At 40.4% G+C, this 18509-nt stretch overlaps 2 protein-coding genes across 7 annotated transcripts in view; both read left to right on the forward strand.

Annotated features, from left to right (window-relative positions):
• LOC130555835 (bromodomain adjacent to zinc finger domain protein 2B) overlaps positions 1 to 7898 on the forward strand; it is a 36865-nt gene extending 28967 nt beyond the window's left edge. For 3 of the 5 annotated variants that reach the window (XM_057336335.1, XM_057336334.1, XM_057336337.1), the window contains 13 exons: positions 153 to 381; positions 585 to 647; positions 1097 to 1241; positions 1364 to 1908; positions 2086 to 2347; positions 2862 to 3017; positions 3089 to 3249; positions 4403 to 4692; positions 5113 to 5248; positions 6262 to 6408; positions 6848 to 7128; positions 7255 to 7398; positions 7491 to 7898. In XM_057336335.1, the coding sequence (XP_057192318.1) occupies positions 153 to 381; positions 585 to 647; positions 1097 to 1241; positions 1364 to 1908; positions 2086 to 2347; positions 2862 to 3017; positions 3089 to 3249; positions 4403 to 4692; positions 5113 to 5248; positions 6262 to 6408; positions 6848 to 7128; positions 7255 to 7398; positions 7491 to 7650 (2719 nt within the window). In that variant the 3' untranslated portion in view covers positions 7651 to 7898. The remainder of the gene's footprint in view (positions 1 to 152; positions 382 to 584; positions 648 to 1096; positions 1242 to 1363; positions 1909 to 2085; positions 2348 to 2861; positions 3018 to 3088; positions 3250 to 4402; positions 4693 to 5112; positions 5249 to 6261; positions 6409 to 6847; positions 7129 to 7254; positions 7399 to 7490) is intronic. The other 2 variants (XM_057336336.1, XM_057336338.1) reach the window with 2 other exon arrangements.
• Positions 7899 to 9298: 1400 nt separating this feature from the next.
• On the forward strand, positions 9299 to 17889 carry LOC130555811 (WD repeat, SAM and U-box domain-containing protein 1-like). 2 transcript variants are annotated; one of them, XM_057336286.1, is made up of 13 exons: positions 9299 to 9427; positions 10053 to 10465; positions 10687 to 10874; positions 11123 to 11209; positions 12437 to 12530; positions 12662 to 12742; positions 13423 to 13456; positions 13578 to 13618; positions 14257 to 14363; positions 15151 to 15177; positions 15540 to 15719; positions 17220 to 17354; positions 17511 to 17889. In XM_057336286.1, the coding sequence occupies exons 2-13, from the start codon at positions 10068 to 10070 to the stop codon at positions 17660 to 17662; spliced, it is 1524 nt and encodes a 507-aa protein (XP_057192269.1). In that variant the 5' UTR covers positions 9299 to 9427; positions 10053 to 10067; the 3' UTR covers positions 17663 to 17889. The 2 variants fall into 2 exon arrangements, with proteins under 2 accessions (XP_057192269.1, XP_057192270.1); XM_057336287.1 differs by lacking the exon at positions 12662 to 12742.
• Positions 17890 to 18509: the final 620 nt, after the last annotated feature.

Consider the following 18509-nt stretch of genomic DNA (forward strand, 5'->3'; position numbering starts at 1 on the left):
TACTGTATATTAATATCCCCAGATGCCCAGAAACGCGATTTATTCTTTACTTATTGTTATGAATTTCTTCATTTCTTCTCAGCCCTTGAGAAGAGTTCATTATGATGTGGTGCCAGGTTTGAGTACTGGTATTTTGTGTTGTGGTTGTTCAGGTTGAAGAGAGTTCACTCTAAGAGGACAGGGAAGAGAGAACGTAACGGAGGGTTGGAAGAGCGTCAGACTCTCAGCACGCCTGCCACCGGACGCAAACGCAAGCGTAAAGCTGGAGAGAGCGAAGATGATGATGAAGAGGAAGATGAGGACAGTGAGGAGCAGGGAGAGGATGATGAAGAGGATTATGGAGGGAAGAGAGGAAAGAAAGCCGATGCGTGTGAAGAGGAGGTAAAGCGTGACCTGACATGAGTTTGTTCATTTGGAAGAAGGTTTGATGGATGCGTTTTGGTTTCAGTTTGACTAAATAAGCTCAAAATATGAATGGTTTATTATTATGATTAATAGTGAGTGTAAGTTTATGATAAATTATGAGAGAATTTTCATTTTTGAGTGAACGTTTCTTTGTTTAATAACTTGATCTTGTCTTGCAGGATGAAGGCAATCAAGCCTCAAGTATTGAAGAGCTAGAAAAACAGATCGAGAAGCTGAGCAAGGTTGATAAACATCTGTTTCTACCTACAAATAGTACAATTTTCTTGATCGAATTATCTGCCAATGCGGAAAGAAAAACAAACTTGAATGAAGTACTTAATAAAAGTTTGTTTTTCTTTCCCCATTGACCGATATTTTTGCTTGCGAACTAATACTAAAGGAATGTTGTGGGTTTAATAAATGCAAAGCTCAGTCGACATCATTTGTGGCCTAATGTTCACGAACAGAAAATATCATCTCATGCTTCAGGTGTTCAATAAGAAGCAGTAAATCACTTGGACGGGATGAATTAGTCACGAGCCAAAATAATAAAAAGCAAATGATGTATCGCTTGATTCAGACAGCTTTGCAGCTAATGCGATGAACGTGATTTTACACAATCATTTAGATGTAACTGTAAAGTGTTATTTGTGTCAGGATGTGTATCAATTCTCACCCGTGTCTCCCGTAGCAACAGAGTCAGGTCCGCCGGAAGCTGTTTGAAGTGTCTCACTCGCTTGGCTCCGTGATGTTCGGGCAGGACCGGTATAAACGCCGATACTGGGTGCTGCCGCAGTGTGGAGGGGTGTTCGTGGAAGCCATGGAGAGAAGCGAGGGTGAGACATCATGGTTTCATGTTTGCATGGCTACCATTACTGCAATCACAAGGAAGAAACACTTTCTATTCAAGGTGAACAAGTGTGTATTTTACTGTACATTTTTCCCTGTGCCCTTTAAGGTCCGGAGGAGTTGCAGAGAGAGAGAGAGAGGGAGAGGTTGAAGAACACTTCTCTCGTCCAAGTGAAAGAAGAACGGTTGGAGACGCCTAAAGAAAGATGTTTAGACGCAGACCCTGATGTGAAACATGAACCCGCGTCTCCGAATGAAGTGGATCCTCTCAACCTGTTCCTGCAGAAACCAGGCTCCTTTTCCAAGCTCAGCAAGCTGCTGGAGGTGGCCATGATGTCTGAGGAGACAAAACAGACTGCGTTACCCAGCAGCCCCGCTCCAGTTCCCAGCACCTACCTCAGGCACGCCAACCAGCAGCTCCACAAGGTTCTGACGGAGAGGAATTCTCATTGGTTCAGTCTGCTGCCACGCTCTCCGTGTGGCGGCTCGTCTCTGACAGATGGTCCCGCGACTCTTCCTCACTCAACATCTTCATCTTCCTCACCTCCAACCTCTAGTGGTTGGGTCCGATCCCCGTCTGCCACATCTCCTGCTGTCTCTGCGGGACCCAACAGCGCTGCGGGCGTCAGTAACTCTTCATTAATGGCACTGCGGGTGTGTGTGTGTGTGTGTTTGTTTGGGAAAACAAAGTGCTTTTTTAAAACATGTAGCGGCTATATGGTTCTATTTTTGTTTCAAGATCAGTTTAAAGCTCACCAGTTCTCGTCTCGCTCACAACTCGGATGTCGTGTTGATGGGGTTATTAACCGAATCTTTTGCTCTTGTGTGCAGATGAAGTCGTGCATGTCTGTGATGGATCTGCCTTTCTGTTCATGGTCCAATGGGAACGTTTCCTCCTCTGGGGTCTCCGTGGCCCCCATTCTCAGTGGTTTTTACCCACCCGCTGAGGTCAGCAGAAACGTTAACCCCTTCTTGAACACCGGGAGGCGCGATTCCCCTACATCTCCTGGAGAGAAACCTCTGTCCACACCATCACCAGCTATTGAGGTGTCTAAACGTCAGGATTACCCATTACCTCATCCTGTTCCTAAGGGTAAGACTGGAAAGACATTTCCATTCATAGTCTCAGAATCTGGTTTTGAGGTCAGGTTTGATTTCAAGCATTAATGTCACTAATTTGAATACAATTAGATGGCACAACTCAGTCAATATTAAAAAAGTTACATTAAGTTCGTTACGTTATGTAGGATCAGGATTATGTAGAAAACAGTTAATCGCACAAAAATGGTTTTAGCTGGGTTTTCACATATAATGAGAATTACAAAAAAATGTAGGCGCAGTAACAAAAAGTGACCACTAGATGGTGCTAAGTGGAGTACAGTACCTGTGCCAAACTACAATCAATGACAAAATGATGAAAAAAATGACACAAAAGTTTAAAGCTTCATACTGTATCATTTAAAACTCTTGTTTGTTCTTTAAAATTCCTCAGCCTGTGGATCACACATGCTAAAAAAATCTATAGTTTAAATGCACTGTAAGTCACTTTGCCAGATGCTTAAATGTAAAATGTTGAAATGTGAAAGTGTCTCGTGGGTTTGTTGTAGAGATGCTGAGCGGCTGGTGGAGGGTGACGGACATCGGTGAGTTGCGTTCGATAGAGAAAGCGTGTCATTCCCGTGGGATCCGGGAGAGAGCCCTGCAGAAACAGCTTCAGAAACACATGGATTATATCTCTCAGCTCTGTGCCAAGAACAGAGATGGTAAGTCGTGATCTTTGTTTGCATCTCTGTAGGGGATGTTTAAAATGTACTCATGCTCTGTGTTTATACAGTGACTGTCATCGAAGCCTCTGAGCTGCAGAAGCATCAGATCTTTGAGGACACCCTCTACAGCTGGTGTGTGGATGAACAGGTCATGGACGTTGACATCGGTGTCCTGCAGCAGGTCGAGAAGCTTGAACTTAGAGTCACTTCCGCCAACCTGCAGGTCAAGGTATTGTCCATTTTGACATTCGATTTTTAAAACTTTCGAAATCACGAGTCTAAAATGATGAATGTTTGTGTAGCTCTTGCTGTTATTATACTAAAGTTTTTATCGACCAGAAGATGTCAAGCAAGCACAAAAACATCAAAATAGTCAAATGTAGACACCAGATGAAATAAATAAATAAAGGATATTTAATTGGGTTGTTATTTATATTCAGAATATGTATCTGTATGTGTATATATATAATAAAAACAAATAAAGATATTTGTTTAACATTTTGATTCAGTTGTAAATGTTCTTGTTGGTTGTATTTTGTTCAAATATATGTGTAGTGAAAAACTGAAACAAGAAGTTCTTCTGGACCAGCGTTGTTTACGTCTTCCGAAGTAGTGTGTTTACCAAAACCTGAGACTTTCATGAATGTTGAAACTTTATATGATATCTCCAGCAGCAGCGATACAAATACATCAGAATAAATAGATTGACTGAATTATATTTACAAAATAGACTACCGGTCAAAAGTTTTTGGACACTTGAGTGTAATGTTAATTTTTTTTTTTTTTTTAACTTTTGATCTGAAGGTGTTTGCCTAAATTTCTGAAATTAGTTGAGTAGACAAAAATATAATTTTGCAAGCATACATGTTTTTAAAGACATTTAATTGAATAAAAAATGTTTTTGATATGAATGACTTGGCCTAAATAATGAAGAAAGAGCAGCCAACAAGAGCCCAGAATAGATGGGAACTCCTTCAATATCGTTTAAAAAGCATCTCAGTGTGATACCTCAAGAAGCTGCTAATAAAATGACAAGAAAACATTAAAACATTTCATCATCTTCAAGAATTTGTTATTTTTTAGTAATTCCCAACATAATTCCCTTTGTTTTATTTTGTAATTTTGATGAGTTTATTATTATTTCAAAATGTGGAAAAAATATGAACACATAAGTGAGTAAGTGTCCAAAAACGTTTGACCGATAGTGTACTTTAAATCACTTTTTAAAGAATAGCATCTTAAACCACGGCAGTACCATTAGGTGTTTTTTTCTTGACAGCACAAATAGCGTTGTTTCAAATATGTACAAAATAAAAATGCCTTTCTGTACAGAAACATGTCACAACACAATAGCAAAACACAGTGTTTTACCTGTTTGACAGGGCTGGACGCCCCCAACAGCACAATCGCACAGTGAACACCTGGTGTACCACGAGCACAAACCTGTCATAGAGAACAGCCAATCAGATGACAGATCTGACTGTGGCATCATGCGTCGTGCAAACAACCCTCTAGATATAGCGGTGATGCGTCTGGAAGAGCTGGAGAGAAACATTGATCGAAGATACCTGAAGAGTCCATTAAACGGCAGCGTTCAGATCAGAACGAGTCACACGGGTACGGTGACCGCACCAGCATCGGCACCATCACCTGCTGGAGCTGATGAGGACGGGTAGGTCATTTTTCACTCTACCTCCGTTCTTGAACACAAAAGAAGATATTTTGAAGAACGCTGGCAAATAAACAACACTCTTGACCTTCATTGACTTCCACGGAGACATTTCTCCAAATACCTTCTTTTGTGTTACACAGAAGAAAGAAAGTCATACAGGTTTAGAACGACAATGAGGGTGAATAAATGATGACAGAATTGTTATTTTTGAGTGAACTATTCCTTTAAAGAAAAGATGTTGCTAAAACATATTGAATTTGAATGTTGTCTGTGCTCCGCCAACTTGTACACTGTGGTTTCTCGATCAGCAATTGAGTTATTGATCATGTCATGTTATTTATTCAGAGACACTCACATATAGAGTCTAAAACTGTCATTATGTCATGTTCTCGGTCTCTCTTTTTCTTTCTGCTGTGGCAGGGTTGAGGAGGATCTATCTCCAGGTCTGAAACAGTGGCGTAAAGCTCTGGGTGAGGTGCGGAGCTCGAGTCAGCTCTCCATGTGCATCCGGCAGCTTCACGAGTCTATTGCCTGGGACAAATTCATCATGAAGGTTGTGAGTGTCATGCAGCGTCATATACTTGTTGCAAAGTATCACAGGCTTTTACATTTATCTAAAGCAACTTCAATAGACACGTTCACAGGTGTGAACCAGATCCAAAATGTTTCGTGATTTGATCGTCCAAACTACAGCCCCGGAAAAAAATTAAGAGACCATCGCAAATTTTCATTTCATTTCTAGATGTGTGGTCGCGATTCCAGTCCAGTGTCTGTTGAATTTCAACAAAATCAAACCTCAGGAGTGACAAAGTCATCCAACAGCAATCTCTCTCTCTCTCTCTCTCTCTCTCTCTCTCTCTCTGATGAAATGTATGTTTCATCTTAGGATAATAGTTACATTCTTTAAATTATATATATATATATACATAATTACATAATTAGATGTATATTTAATTTATTTCATAGAAAAGCTGCGTTAGACTAAAGCTCGAGCAGTGAGGTTTCTCTGAACAACAGCGCTTTTACAGCCGGCTAACGAGAACTCTGTAACTGCGAACTCTGTACAAAAGGTGTTTAATTGTGTAAGAACTAAATTTGAGGACTGCGCACTTGGAATTACTTGCGAGAGAACAGCGTCAAACGGGGTTGCCTGGAGTATCTTTGACTTAAGTGACGAGCACAAGGTTAAGAACAAATTTATGTGCGTACGCACGTGTTGTGAATTCAAATGTGCGTATGAATACGAAAAATCTACGCAATTATCAGTGAATGAGACCCAATTAGTTTTTATTAGAAATTTGGTTGAAATATTGTGAGTAATATAGGCATTTTTAGGAATTTTAAAATCATAAAAACGGTCTCTGAAATTTTTCCGCAGCTGTACTGTATGTGCAGAAGTCATCACATGCTTGACCACATTACATTCGTAGTATAAAAGCATAGTAGTAGTATACTGTATGTAGTATAAACAATACATTGTATTTGTAAGCTAAAGCTGTACAGAACACATGATAGGAACATGCATCACATGTGAACACATCTGAGACTGATATTTTCTCTTTTGGTCAGTACTGTCAGATATGCCATATGGGGGAGAACGAGGATCTTCTTCTGCTGTGTGATGGTTGTGATGGAAGCTGCCACACCTACTGTCATAAACCCCAAATCACCAGCATACCATCAGGAGACTGGTTCTGTCCAGCCTGCGTGTCCCAAGTGAGTCTGCACGTTATATAAAATCAAATTCATCCTTGTATTGTTCCACGCTTTCTTGCCTTTTCTACACAATTAAAGAGGCAGATATGCATTCATGTTGCTTTCATCACACCTCTCAAATCTCATCTGTTCTCATGTTTACTGCAGTCAAACCTTCCTTGATCTTTTTCATGACACGTGAGACTGTGGTTTGCCGTCGGTGATGTGATGCTCATTGCGACCAAATGTGCCATTTTGAGTTCGAAGTGTCAATGAGATTTGAGGGCATGATAATTATGGATTAACACGTGTTCCATAAAGCTTTTGGCTTCTGCGTGGTCTCCGTGGAGAGTTTTGACGTGTGTGTGTGTGTGTGTGCGTGTGTGTGTGCGTGTGTGTGTGTGTGTGTGTGTGTGTGGAGATTTTGCTCTCTCAGTTAACAGTGTTTGGCTCCGTGCAGGCAAACAGTCGGTCCCTGAAGAGCAGAAATCCCTCGAACCGTTCAAGTGAAGAGCTGAAGAAACTCAGCGAGGTCAAACGTAACGGAAAAGCATCTGCGACTGCAGAAACCTCAGAGGACGAGTCAGGCCGTGCCAGCAGCTCTCCCAGTAAAGTGACAAAGGAAATGAAAAAGAGAAAGACGGAAGATCCATCCACAGGCCCAGTCGAGCGCGAGAGCCCTGCGTGTGTGAAGCAAGTCACGACAGCCAGAGACGACAGTAAAGATGTGGCCATCTGCAGGTATCTCATCACTGTCTGACTGATGTTTTCAGACCTAAAGTCTGAATTGCATTCACTGATTTTTTTGGCAACTTACAGTGCATAAGCATACGAATCAAACAAAACTGATCTCTTACTGCTCATCAGAATTCTATTGGCCGAGCTGGAGCGCCATCAGGACGCCTGGCCATTTTTGAGACCCGTCGATCCCAAATCTGTCCCGGGATATCGCAAGGTGATCAGGAAGCCAATGGACTTCTCCACTATCAGAGACAAACTCGCCAACAGCCAGTAAGCACTAGCCTGGAAACAGAACCACACATTTAACCCAAAAATAAAAATATTGTCCTTATTTCTTTGATGTTTCATTCCTGTCATTGCAGGTACCTGAATCTTGAGACCTTCATTATTGATGTGAACTTGGTGTTTGATAACTGTGAGAGATTCAACGAGGATCATTCGGACATCGGGCGGGCGGGACACACTATGAGATGGTTCTTTCACAGCCGCTGGACTGAGCTGTTAAAGCAGAAACTCACATGAGATCTCTTCTCATCACTGTTTACAAGAAAATCGTCAAGATGTAAAAATCCAGTAGACCAGCATTAGGCACAGATTAACCTCATTCTCAAGCTGTTTTATGTCTGCTATGGTTTGTTGAAGAAAACATTCACATCCAGAACATGGAAGATGTGAGGAAACCTTATTTTTAGAAATCAGTCAAGGTCCGTCATTGATGTAAATATATTTGTTATTTCTTTTTCTTAAATAAACGTTAATATGATAGTGAATGTATTGCATTTATTTATTTTATGTTAATTATTTATGACTTAAAAAATGCTGTATTTGTATGAAAAAGGAAACTTCAAGAAACTTAACCAATGCTTTTCTTTCTCAAATATATACAATTTCAGTCCTTCGGGTGAGACGTTAAACCGAGGTTCTGACTCTCTGTGGTCATTAAAAATCCCAAATTCGCCCATTTGCCTCTATACGACATGGGCTAATTTGTACTAATAGGCTTGGTAACTCTGTCTCCTCTCCACCAATGAGCTGGTGTGTGGTGGGCATTTTGGCGCAATATGGCTGCCGTCGCATCATCCAGGTGGTGGTTCTTGAGGAGATCCCCCTTCCATTTAAAGCGCTTTGAGTACCCAGAAAAGCGCTATATAAATGTAATGAATTATTATTTATAATATAAAGAAGGCCAATAAACAGTTACGTTGCGTTAGAAAGCTATGATTGTTTAGAATAACACACCTCCAAACAGAGGCCATCTTCACATATATAACGTTCTATTACATTTTTTTGTGGTTAATATGTTTTTATTGTGTACAGTGCGTATTTGGTTATAAGCATCCGGAGTCATTTCAAATGTTGTTGAAAGGTTTTTTCTTGTCATGTGTTGACTCAGATTATGATGTAATGTTTTCTGCTCCACCTCAGTTGTCCAGGGCACTTTTAGAAATCCTTTATTTTTACAATTCAAACCTCAAGCTGAAAATCCACAGGTGCTCATTTGTGCACAGGCGTTCGTCAGGCAAACGTGACTCTTAATGTTGCTCATATTCGGGTGTTTATACAATCCTTAAACAATCAATAATAACAGATTTGGTGGAGAGCACTTTTGGCACAGCCCAGTAGTGGTTTTGTTCAAATTTGCAGTATTTCTGTCTGTTGTCTTAGTCAGGTACTGGAATACTTGACGTTTATGTGAGGGCATTGCATTGAAAGGATGTGTTCTGTTTTGTAGGAGATGGTGACACTTAATAAAGACAGAAAGGTTATAAGCAGTTGATTGTGTGATGTTTGCGTTATGATCGGTTCCCCATCAGTGTGTTTTTGCTTTTTTATTAGTCTGGCTTGTAGTTTTATGGCAGTCTGTGTTTCATTGAGTTCAGCACACTGCGGCGGTCATCCTGACCTAAAGTTGTATCTCTGTTGTTCTTGAATTTAAGTGTAGCCTAGAGGATTTATTGCTGATTTATGTTCCTCTCACCTTTATCTACTCAAACAACAACTGCTAAGGTTAAGGTTTCACACTCTTCACCTGTAGCTGTGTTTGTACAAGTGTTGTGTAACGCTCTGCTAACCTCACAGGTGCTTATGAATGAGTTATCATGTATCCCAGGCAACAGATTCTGTCACATGATGTTCCTGCTTTGCACACAGCTGCCGTCCAGGAAGTACATGGCAAAAACAGCACGTACAGGGGCAGCTCTTTGACAACCAGTCTTTACATTTATATGTCTACTTATAGCTTGCGTTTACGTAGCTATACCGTTCGATGTACATTTTGATGTGAAACTTCTGCCAACAGGTGAGTTAGTACTAACTCTTTTAAAAAATGAACATGCTGGTTTTTAATATAAGAAATAGGATTTGGACAAACTGTGTGCCATATTAATAGCATCCATTTTTAAATAATTTCTTTTTTAACAACGTTTACCTTAAATTTACTAAATTGTGATAAAGAAAACTTTGTGACTTAAGTCTAGAATATTTTAGCCACACACACGCAAGAGTGGGACATAAATATGCATGGGCGCCGGAGTGAGCGCTTGCTGCGCCGCCATATTGGAAAGGGCATGACAACCTTATAAACGCATACAATTGAACGGGGATGCGGTTTTTTTCTGGATGAAAACGCAATAACGTTTACATTCTCGAACGATTTTAAATGCTTAACTTGCGTGAGTCTTTACAATTCCTTATGACAAAAAATACTTTGCTGACGATAAAAAGTAACCAGAACGCTGTTGTGCTCCACGTGACGTAAATAATAATTTGTTTTTATATTGACAAACCGCAGCCTCCCCGTTTATTGTATTGCCCTTCCCAAAATGGCGGCGCCGTTGACACGATTCAGCGGTCAATGCGGCGTCTACTGTGATACAGCGAAACAGTGGGTGTGATTTTTCAGCTGCACGTCCCTAACATTACAGGTGATTCCCGTTGTCATGACATCACTAGTGCACACCCTTCGAGACCACCGGGATGACGTCAACTGCTGCGCGCTCTCCCAAAGTTTACTGGCCACCTGCTCCGGAGACAAAACCATCCGCGTTTATTCCCTGCAGGACTTCACGGAGCTGCGCTTCTCTCCTCTCTCCGGTCACGGGTACGCCGTGCACTGTTGCTGTTTCAGCAGCTGCGGCAGATATCTGGCGTCTTGCTCCACGGACGCGCTGACTAAGGTCTGGAGCATGTCCACGGGTGAAGTCGTGTGCGCGCTGCAACACCCGGCGCGCAGTCCCGTGCGCGTTTGCGCGTTCTCTCCAGATGCGCAGTATCTGCTGTCTGGCGCGTCTGACGGGACTGTTGCGCTCTGGCAGGTGCCATCAAAGACCCTGCAGAGGTGAATAACGTTTGTAGGCAGATGGGAACAAATAGAGCATCAATAGTACAGTACAATAGCTGTACTTCAATACATTATTGATGGTCTTAAATCGAATAGTACTAGCACGTATGAACATTATGTATATCATTTCTTTTCTAAAAGACATAAAGGATAATAAATCGATCAAATGCATTTAAAAGCTCATTGGAGAGTGTTTAGTGTGCGTGTCTCGTCTCTAGATGTTCTCGAGTCAGTGAGGGTACCGTCCTGGCCTGCTGTTTCTCCCCGTGTGGTCAGATGTTTGTTACGGGCTCTACTCAGGGAGAACTTCACCTCTGGAGTCTGAACATGAGCTCTTTATACATTCAGAGAGAAGCGCATGATTTAGGAGTCAACTGCTGCCAGTTCTCTCCACAGATCTGCATGGGTAAAGCATCACGCTGGGTCAATATCTCTCCTCCCTGCCCCGAGCACACCGAACTGTGATGGGTTGCATTCTATGTCAGTCTGAAAGTCTTTGTGCTTGTGTGTCTGTAGTTCTGGTAACCCCCTTAAAGATGATAATATAGTACAGTTTGTACAGTATAAAAGTTATTATGTCTATGGAAACTCTCCATAAAACATGGAAACCCAATGTGTGTGTGTGTGTGCGTGCGTGTGTGAATATATTTTCAGATGGTCCAGCGGTAAAGTTTCGATTGGCCTCCGGCGGGCAGGATAACCAGCTGAGGGTATGGATTGTTTCCCAGCATGCAACAGCAGGTACTCTCACTGTCTTCTGTTTGTAGCTCTCTCGCACACTGTGCTGTTCAGTGAATCTAAAACTTTCTGAAGTTTAGCCTGAAGGAATCAAACATTCTCTAGAAATGTTTGATTCCTTCAGAGAGTCCAATACAAGTGCTCTGTTTAGAGCAGTGCTTCTCAACAAGTGGACCGACTAGGAGCTTCCGAGGGAGCCCAAGATGACTTACAATTATTTAAAATGAGACAAAACAAGCTTTAAATGGACAATTAAATATAAAAGATTCTGTCGTAATGCATTCACCAAGTTTTAAATGACATGGGGGTTAGTCAGTGGGTGAATTATCCCTTTAAAATAAGGAATAAAAAATACATCTGATCCAACGGTAGTTGTGCTGACTGCAGTGTGTGTTCAGTATCACTGTCTGCAGGGTCTATTGGTGCAGGCTTGTGTTTCAGAGTCAGCCTGTAGAATACACACACACACATGTTGGGTTTCCATGTTTTATGGGGACATTCCATAGACGCAATGGTTTTTATACTGTACATCATATTCCCTAACCCTAACAATCACACAAAACTTTCTGCTCTTTTAGATGATGATTTATAAGCTTGTTTCCTCATGGGGACAAACAAATGTCCCCACAAGGACAAGGATTTTGGATATTGCCATCGTCCCCATAGCGTAGGGTTTACACTGATAAGTAGCCGTCAGTCACAGGGATATTTGTTATATGGGATATTGTGTCTCACTGTCTTGCAAAAAAATTGTCTTGTGCAGATGAGCTGTGTGTGTTTTTGTGTACTCTTGTGAGTGTGTGTTCATTGTATTCAGTTCCTAACTGACGTTATCAGTTATGGCAGAGAGGTTGCGTTTTAGTTCTTTATATTGCCTTTCTAACGTGATTTATTTCATGTTGTATTTAATCTGAAAAATTCTAAACTAAACCAAATAAGAAATTGTGTGCGTGTGTGTGTGCGTGCGCGTGCTTGCGTGTGGCCTTGTTTTTATATCTGTGGGGACCTAAACCTGAACGCACACCAACTCATGGGGACTCGTGTCACAAAAGGCAAAAAAGGTTCTAAATCGTACAGAACGATATTTTTTGAAAATCTAAAAATGAAAAAAGTTTTCTATGATCTTTAGGTTTAGGGGTTGGGGATAAAATATACAGTATAAAAATCTTTAAGCCTATGGACTTTCCCTACGGGGATAATAAACCAGACGTGTGTGTGTGTCATACACAGGTTATGTGATGACACTGACGTTTACTCTCTCTGCTCAATCTGCTCCTGTCCTATCGTGTGCCATCTCCTTTGATGGACAGCTGCTCGTCTCTGGGTAAGCCCCTCCCACTCATAACACTCTGACCAGTCTGCTGCATTCCTTAATTTAATAATTACAATATTTGACAGGAACCTGTTAAATGCTCACTTAAATTAAAAGAAACTCTTTGCACTCTACCCCAACAGGTGTTTGTCTCTAAAAACTTTGTCACTTCATATAGCACTTCTGATAATATTGCATATCACTTCATTGTTCTCCCCACTGTCGTAAGTCGATTTGTATAAAATCATCTGCAAAATGCCCGAATGTAAATAACACAGATGTGATCACCTGTATAGAGTACTTGTTCATTACCTACTAAATACTTACAGTATACTGACTATACTGCCATACTTTTCTTCTTACATTGGTATCTTGTGTAAACTATTGCTATACATTGTTGTCACATGATCTTATCACATTGCATGTTCAATTCATTGAGCGATTAATACATATTACATACAGGAAATATATACTGCTAATATATGCAGAATAGAATGCTATTCTTTTTTGTAAAAAGAAACAAATTGTTTTCATACACAGTTTGTCCACTAGGGGGACTTGTAGTGTCATAATCTCAGTGTTCGGTCTTCACATTCTAAATTTAAGAGATATATGTAAATTTCCAACATTTTCCATTACAGATAAACAATAAAATAATTTTCTTCTTAAAAAAGATGTTGTGCCTCAAATGCAAACACTATCAGCTATGGGTGCAGCGCAGTGATGTTAATAACAGTCAGGTGATGAGGTCATCATTATTAATAAATCACAAGTTATTGACCAATCAGCATCAATGACAAAAATAATTTACATATATTATTATAGAATGTCGACTTACTTGTGGCATTTATAATAATTATTTTATAAAGAACACAGCACAGTAAACTGTATATTTTATTTGCAGGTCTGTGGATAAAACAGTAACTGTGTATAATGCGGTAAGTGATTATTGTTTCACTGATGATATTTATGTACAACCCATGAACCAAGAGAAGATGTAGATACATGAATCTAGCCATCTTTTTCTGTGTGTGTGTGTGTGTGTCTGTATGTGAGCAGGATGGAGGAGAGCTTTTACACACTTTCACACAGCATGACAGGTGAGTCTCTGTCAGTATGAATCCAGAGTTTGGTCTTGTTCACATTGAAAACAGTTTAAGTTGTCACACCTCATTCTGTGATTGCAAAGCCATATATCACACAAACACTAAACAAGTTAAAAGTCTATATTTCTTGATTCTTGACAAATTGATGTATAGAACATTGAGGTGTAACTTCTGTATTTTGTACGCATACAGAATCATTTTAGGGATTCATTTCAGCATTTAAATGCCGTCGTTACTTTCAACCCTCATGCAGTGTGTGCCTTAAAGTTCACCCAAAAATGAAAATTCTGTCATCATTTACTCACCTTCATGTCATTTCAAACCTGTATGACTTTCTTTCTTCTGCAGAACACAAAAGAAGATATTTTGAAGAACCGAACAGCACCGGCCCCAATTCACTTCTATTGTATGGACACAAAACCAATGAAAGTGAATGGGGTCCACTTAACGACATTCTTCAAAATATCTTCTTTTGTGTTCTGCTGAAGAAAGAAAGTCATACAGGTTTGACATGACAAGAGGGTGAGTAAATGATGACAGAATTTTCATTTAGAAGGTGAACTATCACTTGAAGTCCCCCTCTCCGTCTCTCTCTCTCTCTCTCTCTCTCTCTCTCTCTCTCTCTATTGTAGATATGTGACTGCATGCACGTTCTCTCCCTGCATGCTGATGTTTGCCTCGGGCTCTATGGATAAAACAGTGAATGTCTGGAGAATTGAAGATGGAAATGCTCATTCTTGTAAGCAGCACACGAAACTCTTTTACTTCAATATACGTTTAAACATCCCTGTTGCTTCTCCTAAACTCTGTGAAGAAAACAAACTGAAGAATAAACACATTGCTGCGCTGTATTTGACAACCACAGCACCATTTTTAAACATTGTTCACGGTTCAATTTAACCTCTATCAAATGCATTTGCATAAACATTATGCCAATATATTTATTACCAACATTATTTATATATGTAGTTATACATTTAATTCAATGAAAGACCAGTAATGTACACATAACGAAAGATTTATATTGTATATTGTACATTTATGTTATATATGTTAACAGGGAATGAAAGCATATCACCATTAAGAGCGTAAATGATCATAAATGGATAAGTTTGCCATTTTGTTGTTGAGACACTTAAAATGTGAGTTTGTTTTAATTTGTGTTAGCATGAGCATGTATGGAGTGTGTTTCTGTGACCCCGGGCATGTTGGGTTGTCGTGCCCTGCAGGTCTGATTCACTGCCATGCTGACAGATGGCACAGAGTCGTGTCATTAAGACGGGCATCAGCTCGGAGACTGCAGCGTCCCAAACAAGTAAAATTAGATTTTTTAGACACGGTGACTTGGATCCAAACGATCCCTGGAAATTCAGAGCCCTCGACAGCGAGAAGAGTACAGACAGAACAGCTGGTCTCCAGCCAATGAGAAATGCACATAGCAAACCACCTGTCTGTCAAACAACAATGATGTTTCACTGGACAGAATGTGTCAACCAACAATAAATGAATGTTTTATTCACTTTCAGCTGAATGTTTGCAGATGACAGGAACAGGTAAGAGATGCTTCTTGGATCTCTCTCAGATATAGTAACAGATAAGTTAACCGTAGTTTAAGCCTGTCACTTTGAAATTAAATGCATAAACGTATATGAAACAGCATGTGAATGATGTATTTAAATAAATGTTGTCTTTTACAATTTACATGAGTTTGAGTCACATTATGCAGCCCTGGTTTTGATAAATGTTCATCAGATCTGCAAACATGATTAGTAGAAAAACAAAGCTGAATATAAGGCCATGATTTCAAAACATTCAAAGCACGTAATTTATTATAAAGGATCATGTTTGGATGTAATGAGAGATGCTCTGCATTGAGGATGATAACAATGCTCTTCCTGTTTATGTGTGCCGACAGGAAGGAAGTCTCAGGGTTACTCTATTATGCTGGTCAGCGATTGGTCAGAGGAAGATGTGTGTGATTGGCTTCGGGACGAAGGGTTAGAAATGCTGGTGGACACGTTTAGAGCTCAGAACATTGATGGGACTGAACTCATCAGCTTAAATAAAGAGACACTGGATGCTTATTTTAACATTGGTGAGGACACACGCACACACACACTTCGATTTTAAATTTCATACTTTATGGCTTCTAGACAAGAAAAAATGACATTCTGATGACCCCGAACCTAAATATTCAATTTAAGCATACAATTTGTCACAAATTATTTGTTTTCGTGGACATGAATGTGACTTGAAGTTGTGCCGCCTGTTGAAGTTGTTGTGTTATTGCTTTCCTCAAATCAGCCAATCCCATAGACTAAAACCCAAGCCATATCGAGAGACCACAATGTCAAAGAGACTTACCAAAAAGCAACCACATAGCAAGTCCCCTGGCAACCACCCACAACACCCTAGCGATGCACAAACTCAACTTCCCTTACTTTTGAAAAGGCAAAAATCCAGTTTTTAAGATTCTTATCGTACAGTCTACCCACAATGCACCAACTCTTCAAAGCCCGCAGCGAGCACACGAGATCAAAGCGAGATGTTTCTTCACCTACAGAAAGATGCGCACGCCTCTTAAAGATTCACAGCATGAACAAAGACTCTTCCGTCAAGCTGTACAAAATGCCACTCAAAATCACTCCTCTCCATTTTCCATATGCCTTTTACAGCACAAGACTTCACTTTACTGTGGTTTTGCTTTCTGCTGTAAAATCAGACCATTGGATGCTTGTGTATTGTGTCCTACACGAGATATTCCCTTATACGCTCATATGAACTGTGAACTACCATTGGATATTCATGTACATCTCCTGTTTCTCTCAGTCAAACGCTTTACAGTATTTTATTAAAGGGGTCATATGGCGCGAACGCGTGTTTTTACGTGTCTTTGGTGTGTTATAAGTTGCCCATGCATGTATTAGACACGTAAAATTGCAATAATGAAAGTGTCGGAACAAAAGAACAAAAAATCCTTGCTGTATTCATTCATACTTGGCTTTGCATGATTCCGTCTTCAACACGTCTGATGCGGGAGTCGACTGATTGATGATTCGATGAATTCTGTATGAGCAGAAGCCCGTTTGATTTTGTGTTTTCTCCTGATGCTTTGGTTTATGCAAACCACAGATTGAGTCCGTCTGCCGGCGAGCTCTTCTCTAATGAATCCCATTTACAGAAGCTCAAGTCCTCGCGACCCGTTGCCGTGATCTTCATGATGCGGGTCACACTTGAGATCGCCTGTTGTGTGTATGTGTGTGTGATTGAAATCTGTTCACGTCTCTGTGTAATCCACAACCTTATCAAATGAAGGGCAGCGCAAATGAAACCGAGTCTAACTGTACATGATCAAGAAGGAGTCGATGATGAACGAATATAATCCCTCGGATAAAAAAGCGTCTGCTAAATGAATAAATGTAGATGTCAGTGTATCTGGTGCAGTTCCAAGCACCCACGGGATCGGCGTCTTCGTTTCAGAACTTTAAACGCTGTCATTAGAACTTGGCAAGCCAGTTTCGCAGCGTCTCAACTCGACAGATGTGTGACTGAACGTCTGTTGTGATTGAGGATTCTCTCTCTCCGTCTCTTGTAGAATCTGTGGGTCTGCGTGGTAAAGTCATGAGGAAGATTGAGGAGTTGAGATCTACACTGATGGACTCTGACGTTCCAGATGAGTTTCTCTGTCCAGTCACCAGAGAGCTCATGAAGGACCCCGTCATCGCTGCAGGTCGGTTCTGTTTAATTGTATAGTTTATGAGAAAGTTAGTATGTCTGCGGATTTACCGCAGGTTTCGGATTAAAGTGTCTGCTAAATGCCTACACAATATCAAAAAAATATGCGAAGTTGCGTCCCAGTTGCTCACCTGCTGCACGTCTCAAACAGATGGATATTCCTATGAGAGAGAAGCCCTCGAGACCTGGATCAGAACTCCAAATCACACAAGCCCAATGACAAACTTGCCTTTACAAACCAATATACTGACACCTAACAGAAGCCTGAAGATGGCCATACAGCGCTGGAAGGCCAGCCAGTAACCAACTCATTGCGCAAAATTGTCCTTGAGGGATGGAATCCTTTCTCATAAAGCAATGAGCGAACAGTAGCAAGTCATTTACTGTTAAAAAGGAAGGTTTAACCAATCTAACCACACTAACTTACTCCACAAAACGTGTCACATTTCAGTTCGAATTCAAATTTATTTGCGTTTAGTTGCGTTCATTCTTTGCTTAAAGGAGTAGTTCACTTTTTTTGATAATTTACTCACCCCCATGTCATCCAAGATGTATATGTTTTTTTTCTTTAGTCGAAAAGAAATTAAGGTTTTTGATGAAAACATTCCAGGATTTTTCTCCATATAGTGCAGTGGTTCTCAAACTTTTTCATTGTAAGGCCCCCTTTGTGTAGGGTGCATCACGTTGTGGCCCCCCAAATAGGTACTTCTAATCTTATACTTGAACCAAAAACATATTCAGTTTTACAATGCTGGAACATCAATTCATTTGGTTGGTGGTCTTATTTTTCTGATGTTTGATTGCATAAAATGTATGATAAATTTCTATATTTCATAAAATGCCACAAAATCTGTGGCCCCCTGGATCCATCTTGGGGCCCCCCAAGGGGCCACGGCCCCCAGTTTGAGAACCACTGATATAGTGGACTTCAATGGACTCCAAACGGTTGAAGGTCAAAAATGTAATTACATATTATGTGAAGTCATGAACGCACATTGCAGAACAGAGCAAGGCGAGCATTTGTGTTTATAAAGCATATACATTTTTATTTTTTTTAGAAAATGACCGATGGTTTCGCTAGAAAAGAGCCTTATTCACCATCTGGTATCGTTTAAAGCCCTTTGAAGCTGCACTGAAACTGTAATTTTGA

Source organism: Triplophysa rosa, linkage group LG6 (assembly GCF_024868665.1).
Source record: "Triplophysa rosa linkage group LG6, Trosa_1v2, whole genome shotgun sequence".
Lineage (NCBI taxonomy): Eukaryota > Metazoa > Chordata > Actinopteri > Cypriniformes > Nemacheilidae > Triplophysa > Triplophysa rosa.

What these genes read in the sequence shown, in the direction of transcription:
- LOC130555811 (XM_057336286.1), top strand. Translation starts at nt 10,068, where the DNA reads ATGACATCACTAGTGCACACCCTTCGAGACCACCGGGATGACGTCAAC. An exon ending in TCATTGTTCTCCCCACTGTC is followed by an intron (nt 12,743 to 13,422) that starts GTAAGTCGATTT and finishes TTTTATTTGCAG; the next exon opens with GTCTGTGGATAAAACAGTAA. An exon ending in CAGTAACTGTGTATAATGCG is followed by an intron (nt 13,457 to 13,577) that starts GTAAGTGATTAT and finishes GTATGTGAGCAG; the next exon opens with GATGGAGGAGAGCTTTTACA.